Source organism: Peromyscus californicus, unplaced genomic scaffold (assembly GCF_007827085.1).
Source record: "Peromyscus californicus insignis strain IS unplaced genomic scaffold, ASM782708v3 Scaffold_13__1_contigs__length_99412109, whole genome shotgun sequence".
NCBI classification, from domain to species: domain Eukaryota; kingdom Metazoa; phylum Chordata; class Mammalia; order Rodentia; family Cricetidae; genus Peromyscus; species Peromyscus californicus.
In genome coordinates this window covers 91082204-91096852 of record NW_026294424.1, presented here as the reverse complement: position 1 = coordinate 91096852, position 14649 = coordinate 91082204, and the positions used below count along the sequence as shown (strand labels likewise).

At 44.7% G+C, this 14649-nt stretch overlaps 1 protein-coding gene across 1 annotated transcript in view; it reads left to right on the top strand.

Annotated features, from left to right (window-relative positions):
• Positions 1–13259, top strand: part of Hpse (heparanase) — a 38323-nt gene extending 25064 nt beyond the window's left edge. Inside the window, exons 9-12 of the mRNA XM_052735504.1 lie at positions 1213–1327; positions 3080–3198; positions 6499–6645; positions 11668–13259. Coding sequence (XP_052591464.1) covers positions 1213–1327; positions 3080–3198; positions 6499–6645; positions 11668–11827 — 541 coding nt within the window. The 3' untranslated portion in view covers positions 11828–13259. The remainder of the gene's footprint in view (positions 1–1212; positions 1328–3079; positions 3199–6498; positions 6646–11667) is intronic.
• Positions 13260–14649: the final 1390 nt, after the last annotated feature.

The window sequence follows — 14649 nt, the reverse complement described above, 5'->3', positions numbered from 1 at the left end:
CCATGTTCTTCATTCTGAGCCCACTGTCTCCATGTTCTTCATTCTGATCCTCACTGTCTCCATGTTCCTCATTCTGATCCTCACTGTCTCCATGTTCTTCATTCTGATCCTCACTGTCTCCATGTTCTTCATTCTGAGCCCACTGTCTCCATGTTCTTCATTCTGAGCCTCACTGTCTCCATGTTCTTCATTCTGAGCCCACTGTCTCCATGTTCTTCATTCTGAGCCTCACTGTCTCCATGTTCTTAATTCTGAGCCTCACTGTCTCCGTGTTCTTCATTCTGAACCCACTGTCTCCATGTTCTTCATTCTGATTCTCACTGTCTCCATGTTCTTCATTCTGAGCCTCACTGTCTCCATGCTCTTCCTTCTGATTCTCACTGTCTCCATGCTCTTCCTTCTGATTCTCACTGTCTCCATGCTCTTCCTTCTGATTCTCACTGTCTCCATGTTCTTCATTCTGATCCTCACTGTCTCCATGTTCTTCATTCTGAGCCCACTGTCTCCATGTTCTTCATTCTGATCCTCACTGTCTCCATGCTCTTCATTCTGAGGCCTACTGAGACTTTTTTTTCTCATCCATTACTACTCTTTTGTTCCCACCATCTTCCTTGTTATAAGTTAGAATAAAACACAAACCACTCAGTGTTCATGAGGGCTCAGGAATTGAGAAAAGAATGAAGAGTTGCCATTCATTGAAGGCGTGGGGGAGATGATCACAGTGGTTTGGCTGTGGTTCTGTGTGGCTCATGTTTTGACCACTGTTGACAACCGCCTTCTCTCTAGTCTTCACTGTGTGTGTGTGTGTGTGTGTGTGTGTGTGTGTGTGTGTGTGTGTGTAGTGTGTCCAAAAACATTGTGGGGTAGAGGAGTGAGGATAACAGACCTGGATAACGAATTGTCTACAGAGGTGGAAGTTTGATTGTGCTCCGTAGAAGTTGTCTTGTCCTTGAGGAAACTCTTCTGACTGTTAATGTCATTCTAGATAGAGCATGTCATTGTATGGGAGTGTGTGTGTGTGTGTGTGTGTGTGTGTGTGTGTGTTGTGTATGTTACTTCTGTCACCATCTCATGTGAATGACTTATTTGTAATTAATGCCATTCTTATAGTTTCCTGTTGATTCCTCCCCACAGATGAGCAAATCTATGTGTAATTAGAATGGAATGACTTTGTTTTCCAATCTAAAGAAAGCTCATGTCACTCTGTCCCAGGTGGCTGGATAAGTTGGGCATCTCAGCCCAGATGGGCATAGAGGTGGTGATGAGGCAGGTGTTCTTCGGAGCCGGCAACTACCACCTAGTGGACCAAAACTTCAAGCCCTTACCTGTAAGTGACCTTACTTCCTGTGACTGTGAAGAGATGGATGTCTGCTCTGGGCCTTCCTAACCTCCTAGGAGGAGTCAGTCCCCTCAGTAAAGATGAGCTAGGAGGGCCCTTACAGATCATCGTGTGTGTGTGTGTGTGTGTGTGTGTGTGTGTGTGTGTGTGTGTGTGTGTTTTGTTTGTGTATGTGTGAGAGAGAGACAGAGAAAATTAAGAATCAGGAATCACTTTTAAAATATTGTCTACTTGCCACTTGCTGGGCAGTGGTGGTGCACACCTTTAATCCTAGCACTTGAGAGGCAGAGGCAAGCAGATCTCTGAGAGTTCAAGGACAACCAGAGCTACACATTGAAACCCTGTCCTAAAAAAACAAAAGCAAAAAATTGATAACGATTCTAAAATAAATAAAAATAAAATATGTCCACTAAGAGTATGGTATGCATTTTATTAAAACATTTGGGTAATGTTTTGCAAAGCAAGTCAGAGCTACAGTTGCTGTTCCAGGGCTGGGAGGGCGGCTCGTCGGGTGAAGGTGCTTATTGCACCTTGGCTTGTTTTTGTTTTGTGTTGGCTTTTGGTCTCTCTGTTATGTAACTCTGGTTGTCCTGAAACTCACTATTGTAGCCCAGGCTGGCCACAACTCACAGAGATCCACCTGCCTCTGCCTTCCAAGAGCTGGGATCAAAGGCGTGTGTTAGCACACTTGACCACCTTTATTACACTTTGACTCCTTAGAAACTTTGCAAAGTCTGGTGCGGTGTTGTTCTTCTGTGATCCCAGAGCTCCAGGAGGAGATGGAGGGGGAGATGGAGGGGGAGGTGGGAGGAGATGGGAGGGGGAGATGGAGGGGGAGATGGAGGGGGAGATGGGAGGGGGAGATGGGAGGGGGAGATGGGAGGGGGAGATGGAGGGGGGGTGGGAGGGGGAGATGGGAGGGGGAGATGGAGGGGGGGTGGGAGGGGGAGATGGAGGGGGAGATGGGAGGGGGATGGAGGGGGAGATGGGAGGAGGAGACAGAATTCCCAGAAGTTTTGAGACCAGATATTCTGGTGTATCCAGCAGCAAGCAGAGAGACCGACACTAGAAGTTGCTGACTGATGCCCACACAAACTCTATGGTGCACACATGCCTACACACACACACACACACACACACACACACACACACACACACACACACACACACGCACGCCATAATACACACAGACACAAAAAGAAAGGAGAAAATGCTATCTAGCTACTGGCCAAGGTTCAGAATTGTTTATGACATCCAGATGTGACTCCTGCCAATAATCCCACACTTGAGAGGCTGAGGCAGGAGAATCACCATGAGTTCAAGGCCAGCCAGGTTACATGGTATGTTTCAAGCCAGCCTGGGCTACAGAGTAAGACCCTGTCTCAACACCAACAACTATAAAGCCATACAGTTTGTCTAACTTTACAACATGTCAGGGTTATATATTTGTTTTAAAAACACCATCTAATAATTGACTATTTTATTCATAATCTTCAAGATATAGGCCAGGTATGGTGGTACATGTCTTTAAGCCCAGTACTCGAGAGGCAGAGGCAGGAGGATCTCTGTGAGTTCGAGGCCAGCCTGGGCTACAGAGTGCGTTCCAGGACAGGCTCCAAAGCTACACAGAGAAACCCTGTCTCGAAAAACCAAATAAATAAATAAATAAATAAATAAATGAATGAATGAATGAATGACAATAACCAGAGATCTGTTTTTCGTCTCTCCCCCGAATGATAGGATTACTGGCTGTCTCTTCTGTTCAAGAAACTGGTAGGTCCCCAGGTGCTGATGGTGCAAGTGAAAGACCCAGACAGAAGCAAACTTCGAGCGTATCTGCACTGCACGAACACCCACCAGTAAGTACCCAGCACCCGCTCCCCAGACAAGTCAGTCAGCGGGAGACGTCCTGCCCAGCACCCCGGCTGCCCTCCAGCTGTGTGCGGATCTGAACTGTGTCGTTTTTTCCTTACTCTTTCTTTCTTTGTCTTCATGATACCAGACTCTAACTCCCAAGCCTTCCAGCGGGGCTGGCTAGACGGCTCGGCTGGGGAAGTGCTGTGTGGAAGGAAGCATGAGGGCCTGAGATCCACATCCAGCCTCCATGTAGAAAAAGCTGGATGTGGCAGTGCGTACCTGTAGTCCAGCACTGGGAAGGCAGAGACAAAAGGGTCCCCAGGGTGTGCTGATTGGCCAGTCTCTCTGAATTCATGAACTTGAAGCCAAGGAGAGACCCTGTCTCAAAAAAATGAAAAAATAAAAAAGAAAGAAAAAATGGAGAGCAGCTGAGAAAAACATCTATTGTCGGTCTCTAGTCACCACACACATGAGCACACATTTCACATACAAGAACATACACACGGGGCTGGAGAGATGGCTCAGAGGTTAAGAACACTGCTTGCTCTTCCAGAGGTCCTGAGTTCAATTCCCAGCAACCACATGGTGGCTCACAACCATCTGTAATGAGATCTGGTGCCCTCTTCTGACCTACAGGGATACGTGCAGACAGAATACTGTATACATAATAAATAAATAAATCTTAAAGAAGAGAAAAGAAAAAAAAGAATCCTTCTTAAAAAAAAAAAGAACACACACACACAATTGCTTAAATAGGGCCTGGAGATATGGCTCAGCAGGTAAGAGCACTGACTAAGGACCCAGGTTCAGTTCCCAGCACCCACATAGTGATTCACAACTATTTGTAACTCTAGTTTTAGGGCATTCAAGACTCTGGCTTCCACAGGCACCAGACACACACACACACACACACACACACACACACACACACACACACACACACTGTACATATATGCAGGCAGAACACTCATACACATAAATAAGGTTTTTTAAAAATAAAAAACCAAGCTGGGCAGTAGTGGCACACCTTTAATCTCAGCACTCAAGAAGCAGAGTCAGGTGGATCCTTGAGATCAAGGCTAGCCTGGTCTACAGGGCAAGTTCCAGGCAGCCAGGACAAAGAGAAACCCTGTCTTGAAAAACAAAAATAAATATGATTAAAAAGTAAAACAATTGTTTCAATATAAGCATATGCAACCCAGTAAAGATTTACATAATGATTTTAATGAAATAATGTCTATAATGAAAACATATCCTGAATGGTACGCAGATGATTCCTTACGGGTGCGTGTAAATGTGAACATGAATTAGTTTGAATATACAAGTCTGTGGATGGACCGATCTCCTTAGTTTACCCAGGTAGAAGAAAGAATCAAGAAAATGACAGCATCAAAGGATGGAAAGGGCTGCCGAGAATGCTCAGCCGATAAAGGCCCCTGCCGTCAGGACTGACCACCTGGTTTCCAGCCCTGGGACCCACGTGATGGAAGGAGAGAACTGACTCCTGAAAACTGTCCTCTGCCCTCTGTCCGTGCGCATGTGCACAAATAAATAAGCCTAGCTTGTTTAACTTAGAGATTCTTTTTTAAGTTGTACCTGGGCCGGCAGACAGCTCAGCAGGTAGAGGACCTGCAGGGACTGAGTTGGACACCACAAGGTAGTGGAAGAGAACCAACTCCCAAGAGGTGGCCTCTGACCTCCACACATGTGGCACACATATGTCCTCCCCAGAAATAAACCAAATAAATAAAAAATATTCTTGAGTTGTGACCAGTTTTTAGAGCAAGAGGCCATGCAGATGTTCCTAGCCCTGCACTCTGGCTTTAGGTTGAAAGAGTTCCCCAAACCCCAGGGCTTAGCTTATCCGAGTTTCAATCTCTTATGGCAGATGGGCTAGTACTAGCCACCTGATGTTCTCCATTCCTGGTGACTGAGGACTCAGAATAGTGAAGGTCATGGTATGAAGTATGGGGTGGCTTAAGTGGATAAATTCTGGAAAAGTCAACAGATTAGTTTTGTTTGAAATAGGATCTTACTAGGAGGTAGTTTTGACTGGCCTGAAATTTGTTATATAAACCAAGCTGGCCCTTGAATTCAGATCTGCCTGCCTCTGCCTCCCATGTGCTCTGAGCAAAGGTGTGCACCACCACCCTCGGCCTTAATCATCATTATGTGTGATTAGTATATTCTGTGTGTTTTGTATATGTGCATGCTCACATGTGGGGTACACATGCGTATTCAAGTGTGTTCATGCACATACATGAGTGTGCATGAAGACATCAACAATCTTGGGTCCTTCCTCAGGTGCCGTCTACCTTTTGTTAGGGACAGGGTCTCTCATTGGCCTGGAACTTTGCCAAGTTGCTAGGCGAGCTGGCCATCAAGCTCTAGAGTCACGTGTCTCTCCCTTCCCATCTCACCATCACGAGGATGGCAAGCACGAGCCACCTTGTCTAGCTCTTTGCAGGGTTTCGGGAGATGGAGTAAGCATCTTACCAGCTTACCCACCTCCCCAGCCCCGTTTCAGTCTTCTTTTAAATTATTTTTTTTTATATGTATGGGTGTTTGCCCGCATATATGTGTATACCATGTGTGTACCAGGTGCCCTTGGAGGCTAGAGGAGGGCATTGGATCTCCTGAAATTGGCATTACAACTGTTATGTTGTGAGTTATGGGGACTGAACCCTAATCCTCCGGAAGAGCAGCCCATGCTCTGACCAGCCTCCTGGTTAGTCTTTTTATTAGACTAGGAATAGCTCGTTTATATAGTTTATAACTGGAATTCACTGTAGATCTTATCATTATCATCAAGAGTATCATTATCCTTCCTATATATAAAAACATGTGGTCTGGGCCGGGCGGTGGTGGCGCACGCCTTTAATCCCAGCACTCGGGAGGCAGAGCCAGGCGGATCTCTGTGAGTTCGAGGCCAGCCTGGGCTACCTAGTGAGTCCCAGGAAAGGCGCAAAGCTACACAGAGAAACCCTGTCTCGAAAAAACCAAAAAAAAAAAAAAAAAAAACAAAACATGTGGTCTGGCTATGGCCTTCTGGAGCTCAGTGTGGCAAAGGAGCGAAGCTCTCAGCCTCTTCTGGCTCAGGAGGTGGTGATGTGAAGAACAGTTACTTTTCTTGTTTTCAAAATAGGGCCACCAGATTGGTCTAACATCATCCTTGGAAAGGCTGCTAATACATCCCACTACCAATGAATACGGTACTCAGTATCTCTGATTGCGTGAATGTTCAAGCTCTTCAGTGTGTAAGTCAGACAGATATGTGACTGAATTAACTTGTTTGCTTTTAGCCCGAGGTATCGGGAAGGAGATTTAACTCTATATGCCTTGAACCTCCATAATGTCACCAAGCACTTGAAGTTGCCATATCAACTGTTTAACAAGCCAGTGGACAAGTACCTTCTAAAGCCTGTTGGACCTGATGGGTTACTTTCCAAGTGAGTCATTTTTCTTGTTGATTGCAAACTTTATGTAAGTTTATTGGCATTCATCAGAATAGAGAGGGTTTTTCAATGGCAGGGGAAAGGGAGTAACTATTACATTCTAACATTTTTTATCTCGTAAATTCTATATGTGAATACTTATTTGTACAACTGTAACTCATGGAAGAGAGCAGTGTAGAAGGGTATGGACACAAACGAGTAGTTATCTTAGAAGAAAATCTGTAATCCCAAATGTCTTCACATATCAAGATCCAGTCAGTGTATTTAGATTTTTTTTATATTTTTTATTATTTAAAACAATTTTTAAATTTAAATATATTTTGATCATATTCTTCCCCTCCCCTAAGTCCTTCCGAATCCTCTCCCTGCCCACTCAACTTTAGATTCTTTCACAAAAGAACTAAAACCCAGTTTAACAACAAACTCCCCAAGACCAGAGAAACAAAATAAGGCCACACTCAAAAAGAAAACAAACAAACCCCACCAAACTATATCCAAATAAAAGCACACAAAAAGCTGTGGAGTTCACTATATGTTGTCAACTCCTCCTGAACATGAGGCTTGTCCTGGAGAGGCTGATGTGTCTCTCTATGGAAGAAAACTCATTTCTCTCTCCCAGCAGGTGACAGTTCAGTTAACCTTTACCCTGGTGGCGAGGTTTCCATTCATTCATTTTAAAGAATATATAACAAAATAAACTATAAGATAAACAAAAACTATCACATCAAAGTTGGACAGACTAACCAACAGAAGAAAAGTTGAAAAGATCAGAGATCTGTGTGGGGCCCACCCCCACTTTTTTCCCCAGGGTACTCTTGAGGAGTGAGGGATAAGAGATTTCGATAGAAATATAGAGGGGAGAGAGAGACAGCTAGAAACACAGGATAGCCTTGGGAGGGCCTGGATCCTTATCCACTGGCCCCTTCTGTCTCTAGTTCTAAAGAGATGTTGTTTTTTTGTTTTTTGTTTTTTTTTTTTTGTTGTTGTTGTTGTTTGGTTTTTGGTTTTTGGAGACAGGGTTTCTCTGTGTAGTTTGGTGCCTGTCCTAGATCTCACTCTATAGACCATGCTGGCCTCGAACTCACAGAGATCTGCCTGTCTCTTCTTCCCAGAGTGCTGGGATTAAAGGCGTGCACCACCACCGCCAGGCTCCTAAAGGGTTTTTTAAAGGAATGCCAAGGGGTGGAACAAAAGACCTCCCCCCAGCACAGCCAAGTGCAGACCTGGTAACCATGCACATGGTCAATCCATCCCTTATGCAGCCCTGCTGGGTAAAGCTAACTCAGATCTCACTAGGAAATCTCTGTGGGCTCCCACAGAGACCCACTTGTTCACACACTCAGGGATATCATAGAAACACCAGATTGGAAGCCATAATATACACATAGAGGACCTGGCACAAACCCATGCAGGCCCTGTGCACGCTGCTTCAGTCTCTGTGAGTTCAAATGAGCTTTGCTCATGTTGATTTAGAGGGCCTTGTGTTCTTGGTGTCTCCATCCCCTCTGGCTCTTACATTCTTTGCTCTTTCTCCTCGTGGGGTTCCCTGAGCTATGAGGGAAGGATTTGATGGAGACATCCCCTTTAGGGCTGAGTGTTCCCAGGTCTCTCACTCTCTGTGTAATGTCTGGCTATGGGTCTCTATATGTGTTCCATACAGGAGGAAGCTTCTCTGATGATGGCTGAACAAGGCACTGGTCAATGAGTAGAGAGAATATCATTAGGAATTGTTTCATCACTACATTTTTTTTTTCTTTTTCAAATCAGTATTATTCAGTTCTGCCCTAGGTCCCTAGGCTATCTATCTAGTCTCAGGTTCTTGGTCACCCAAGCAGTGTCGATATGGGTTCCATCTCACAAGGTGGGCCTTAAGTCAGATCAGCTATTGGTTGGTGACTCCCACAAGCTTTGTGCCACCATTGCCCTAGCATATCTCTCAGGCAGGACACCATTGTAGATAAGGGGTTTGTGGCTGGTGTTTATCAAGGGCAGAGTACTTCCACATTTAGAGTATTTGTTCCGAAGATACTCCGATACCCAGTGGCACAGAACCATCCATCTGATCTAGTAAGGGAGTGTGGGTGGAATAAAACCCCACACAGAGCTGGGTGGGATTCTCCTACAGCATTGCAATAGTTTGTGTGTGTGTGGGGGGGGGGGGGGATAGAGTAAGAAAATGGCTGTAAACGAGCTTCTTGGTAATTACTTTAATTGTTTCTAAGTACATTTTGGGTGCATTCCCGAGCGCAGAGGTCAAAGAGCAGCATGTAGAAGTTCCAGCATGTGGGTCTGGGGAACCAGAATCAGGCTGTCTGCTGGGCAGCAAGTGCTTGAATGAAAGTATTTTAACAGTATTTTTATATTTATCTCAGGTGAATTTTTCCAAGGCTCCTCAATTCTGCCAAACCTGCTCCTTACTAGTTCTTTAAACCTTTATCTCACCAGCAGTCCAACAGACCTGTCTTCTATTCCTTATCCTCCGGTTTCTGTCTTCAAAGCATGAAGCAAGTTACTTCCCTCGGATGAAACCCTACGCTCATTGCTGAATCCACTTAAACACGCATCCCTCAGGGTACATTTGTATGCAGAGCTGATTAAACACCACAGCCTGAGCAGGTGGAATCTTGCCGTGTTCCTGTCTTACACAGCACTATTAATTAATTCACAGTATCAAACTTACCTTCAAGTTGAGGTAGCAAAGTACTGAATCGATCCTAGGACTTCGGTAGGCATTCGCTCTGTAGACCAGGCTGGCCTCAAACTCACAAAGCTCAACCTGCCTCCACCTTCCCAGCACTGGGATAAAGGCATGCGCCACCACCGCCTGGCATTGGTAGGATTTCTCAAACGGTCCTTCAGTTCATGCTGAGTGCTCCTACTACCAATATTCAGAGATATCTTTCAAGCCTATTTTTGCTTGTGGTTTCCTGAAGATGGTCATATTTCCTCTGCTTCCTTATATAAACTTGATGTGGTATGTGAGCGTAAAAACAAAACCAAAGCCTGTGGACTGAATCCACCTCAGAATAGCCTTGGTGGTAGCCGCTGGCACAACTGTGGCATGTTGTTAGTATGCCTTGAGTTGTGGGACTAGGTGCTGAGTTTCTGACAAAGGTTATGTGGAACCCAGTTCCTACCCACTGACCCTCGTAAGGACAGGAGGTGGAGCAGGACGTAGTGATGCACACCTTTAGTTCCAGCACTTGGGAGGCAGAGGCAGGGGGATCTCTGTTAGTTCAAAGCCAGCCTGGTCTACAGAGTGAGTTCAAGGACAGCCAGAGCTACATAGTGAGATCCAGTCTTAGAAAAGAGGTGAAAAGGCTTTTAAAACATGAGCAGAACAAGCTAGGCATGAGGGTGCACACCTATAATTCCAGCACTTGGGAGGCAGAAACAGGAGGATGGCTCCCAGGTTAGGGGCCAGCCTAGTCTACATAGTGAGTTCCAGGCCAGCCAGAGCTACAGAGAAAGAACCTGTGAAAAAAAGAAGGAAAAACACAGGATAGTACCCCATGGAAACAAAATATCTAGAAGTAGAGAATTAAGTAAATGCACTAATGAATTCATAGCATAGAATCCTACGCTATGTGTTCACTAAAATGATACAGTGGATGAATGCTGTATGATATGAACAAACATGAGGATGTATTCAATGAAAAATAAGTTTTAAGAAAATATATACAGGACTGGAGAGATGGCTCAGAGGGTAAGTGTAGCTTGAGTTTTCCTGCCTGGCCCACAGTCAGGACAAATCTCTCTCACCTGCCAGTCCCACAGCCGCTCAGACCCAACCAAGTAAACACAGAGACTTATATTGGTTACAAACTGTATGGCCGTGGCAGGCTTCTTGTTAACTGTTCTTACAGCTTAAATTAACCCATTTCTATTAATCTATACCTTGCCACATGGCTCGTGGCTTCCCGGCATCTTCACATGCTGTTTGTCATCATGGCGGCTGGCAGTGTCTCTCTGACTCAGCCTTCCACTTCCCAGCTTTATTCTCCTCCTTGTCCCGCCTATATTTCCTGCCTAGCCAATGGCCAATCAGTGTTTTATTTATTGACTAATCAGCAACACATTTGCCATACAGAACATCCCACAGCAGGTAAGAGCCCTGGCTGCTCTTCCAGAGGTATTGAGTTCAATTCCCAGCAGCCACATGGTGGCTTACAACTATAATGGGAGCCGATGCTCTTCTGGCATGTAGACACAACCCTCATATACATAAGCACAACCATTAAAGTAAAATGTGTTTCTGTGCATAGAAAGATGGAAAAAATATGTTGAGGTATTAAAAGTAGGATGATGTAATGGGTTGCTTTTGTTTTAGGAGTTTTTGAGATAGGGTCTCTTGTGGCCTTGAATATGCTGTGTTGTCAGGACGACTCTGAACCCCTGGCTCCACCTCCTGACAGTGCTAGGGTTACAGGCCTGGCTTGTTATGTTCACGTATATGGAAAAAAATGGCAATATGTAACATTTTCATAGTGCTTATTGTATGCAGGCATAGTGATGACTTATACATGTGTCACATGTATTCTATATATGGTGTAAACATAACTCTCATCAATCCTATCAGTGTTTACAAGTAACAAAAATCACTTCAGGAAAAGATGAAGAACCTAGATGTAGTGGAGGTAGGAAGATCACTAGGAGTCTGGGGCCAGCCAGGGTTGCACAGTAAGTTCCAGCCTGAGCTGTGTATGTGACGCCATCTTGGAAAAAAAAGATAAAAAAAAAAAAAGGTGCATAGTTTGTGCATGTTTCTGTAAAAAGTCAGCTAGTACTACTGCAGGCTTAGCGGGCCAGATGGCCTCTGCTCCTGTTACTTTCTCTCCCTCTGCGGCTCTAAGTTTGTCTTGGTCAAACACCTAATCTCACCTAGTGTTGAAATACAAATTACATAACTCAAGCTGCCACAAAAGTCCTCCTTGGTTTAAAATTAGTTCACAGCTTTCGTAGAGGCCACAGTGCATGCACAACCTGCCTAACTCAGGCCTGTCTTTCCTTCCGTAGATCTGTTCAGCTGAACGGTGAAACCCTGAAGATGGTGGATGACCAGACTCTGCCAGCTTTAACAGAGAAACCACTCCGCCCAGGAAGCTCCCTGGGCATGCCTGCCTTTTCCTATGGGTTTTTTGTCATAAGAAATGCCAAAATTGCTGCTTGTTTATGAAAATAAAAGGCATACAGTAGCCCCGAGATGAAAGAGTTCAGGGGTGTTATTCATGAGAGTAAAGCAAAGCTCTAGCTGTCTGTAGGAAGGCCGCCTTATTCTCAGCTCCAGAGCCTTGGGAGGATGGGGGCTTGCCTCAGTGCTGGCGCCAGTGTGACCTCATCTAAGTCAGACACCGCAGGTAATGGCAGGTAATGGCGCCGTGGGCCAAATGATGCTTAGCATTTTGCATGCACTATTTTGAGGGTTATTAAAAATGTATAGGAATGCCTTCGATATGAACAAAAGGCAAATAAGTGAAGGATATGTCATGATTTTTTAAAGCTTTTTATTATTATTATTATTATTATTATTATTATTATTATTATTATTATTATTTTGGTTAGAAGACTGTCCAATCTGTCCTTCAGGAGCCTCTCTGGAGCTCCGGCAGGGAAAGGCTCATTGCCACAACTTCACACTGCCTGTTAAAGACATACATCTGCTCACACCTGAGAGGAACTAAAAGGAAGAGAACTGGCCCCATGCCTCTTCTCTTTGTTCTTCAGAAACCACCTGTGAAAGGACAGATGGTTGGGTGGGGTAGTATTAAGAACGAACAAACAAACAAAAACAAAAACCAGTGACAGCACTTGAGAGGAAAGGGGTGACATAGTTTGGAAATGACTGTAAAGGAGACGGTTGGTTGACTGAGAGAAGTTTTAGGAAACCCCTGACATGTCATAATCATCCCAGTATTCACTTTTTCTATACCATTAGTTCTTGCTTCGCTTGGGAAGCTTTGACCTGTGAGTAACAGAGACCTGTAAATGAGGACATTTATAGCCCATATAAGAAGTTCAAATGAAGCACGGTCCAACAGCTGGGCACATCACCATGGGTCAGCTGCTTTCACGTGCTCTGCCTACTGTCTGTAGCACTGGCTCTGTGGTTGGCCTGGTCACATGATGGCTGTGACTGATCTACAGTTCATTGAGATCTGGTAACAACCAGAGGAAGAAGATGAGTGATTTCTTCACAGACCTGAAGACACCTTTCCTGGAGGTTCTCCCAGCAAGCCTTTCTTCAAGTTTCCAGTCCTACTTGGCCAGGAACAGGTCTACGGTCATTTCCCCAGTCACCACCCATGACCATTTGATGCCTATAATTGTCATCAAGCACCCCTCCTCTGGGAGGTTCGGTGGGGTCCACATCACTGGACATTACAGTCCTGTGCTCTGATCAAGTAACAGAATGTAATTCCCCCAGGATTTTAATCCTTTTAAGGATTACAATTCTATATGTTTGTGTCTGCTGTGAATATTATCTCAATTGAATTTGAGTACATTGATTAAAATAGACCTTAAAGTTTCAATGCTTCAATACTCTCAAATTTTTATGCAAGCAGTTTTTATATTTTCACATTTGAAATAAACTAATTTTATAGCCTTAATTTGCATGGTTATTCTTCTAAGAAAGCTAAAGCTTACAGGTTCTTACATTTGAAAGGCTGGTTTTGATGGGCTGTGCTGTGGCTTACTGGAAAAATGCTAGCCTAGAACAGACTGAAGGCCCTGGGTTTGATCCTCGGCACTGCACAATGAATGAATGAATGAGTGAATGAATGAATGAGTGAAGTCTTTCCCTTCACCATTTTCTGTATACCTACCTGTATTAGTTCATCTTCCCCAACATCCAAGTTCTTGGCTCTGAAGAAAAGGAACCATCAGGCATAAACATAATTTCCTACTTCAGTCGTAAAGTCTGGACTTACCTATTTTCCTTGTTCCTCTTCCACTGGATCAACTTAACGCTTAATTTTTCACTTGTACGATTATAGCAACATCTGAGTCATTCATTCACCCTGACTTTCTCAAACACTTTTATGATTTATTTATTATTTTTAATTATGTTGAGGGGAGGGGAAGGTGTGAGGGTGCAGGTGCCCTCAGAGGACAGGAGCACCTCATCCTCCTGGAGCTGGAGTTACAGGTGATTGGGAGCCACCTGATGTGTGTTGGGAACTGAACTCGGGTCTTCTGCAAGAGCAGTCAGTGCTCTTAACCACTGAGCCACCCGCTCTCCGGCCTTGCTGGAAATACTTAAATGGCTTTCCACTTCTTACAGACCTTTTCGTCAGCCTTAACCCTAGCCACTTCATCAGTTCGGTCCTCCAGGCTCACAAAGCGGGAAGTCTGGGCACGCATGTGCGTGCGCCTTCTGCTCCCATGCTTTCGTGTGCGCGTCCCCTCTGGCTGCTCTATCCTAACTCTCCTTTCTAGGTGACGAATGTTCCTGTTTGTGAAGACCCAGGCAGACACGAAGTTCAACACCTCCTTTAGCATTCCCGTAACGTACATTGTATAACTCTACCACGGAACCCTCACCGTGACAGTCACAAGCTATTTCAGCCGTATCCATCTCATCCCACTTGGCGCTCACAAGAAGTGGACACAGAATCTTAGGCACTTCCTGTGCTCAGCATACTGCCACAGATCTCTTCCTAATGACATAAAATAGTTTAAAGTACAAACAACCCGAGTTCTATCCCCGGAACCCACACAAAGTTGGAAGGAGAGACCTGACCCCACAAAGAGCTGGCCTCCACACATGCAGGAGTACCTGTGTGCCTCCCCACCTCACACACAAATCATAAAAGTAGGATGAGGCATTTTGATTTTGAATACTCAAAAGAAATCAGTGATATTTGAAACCTGAGAAGGCACTGCCTATGTAAATTTAAACCCCTATTGAAAAAGCTAAAACTATGTTAAAGAGTCTACCAGGCTTATAAATTAGAACTTCATGGTTGTGGAGAGTTGGAATGTTACAGATCTAGAAAC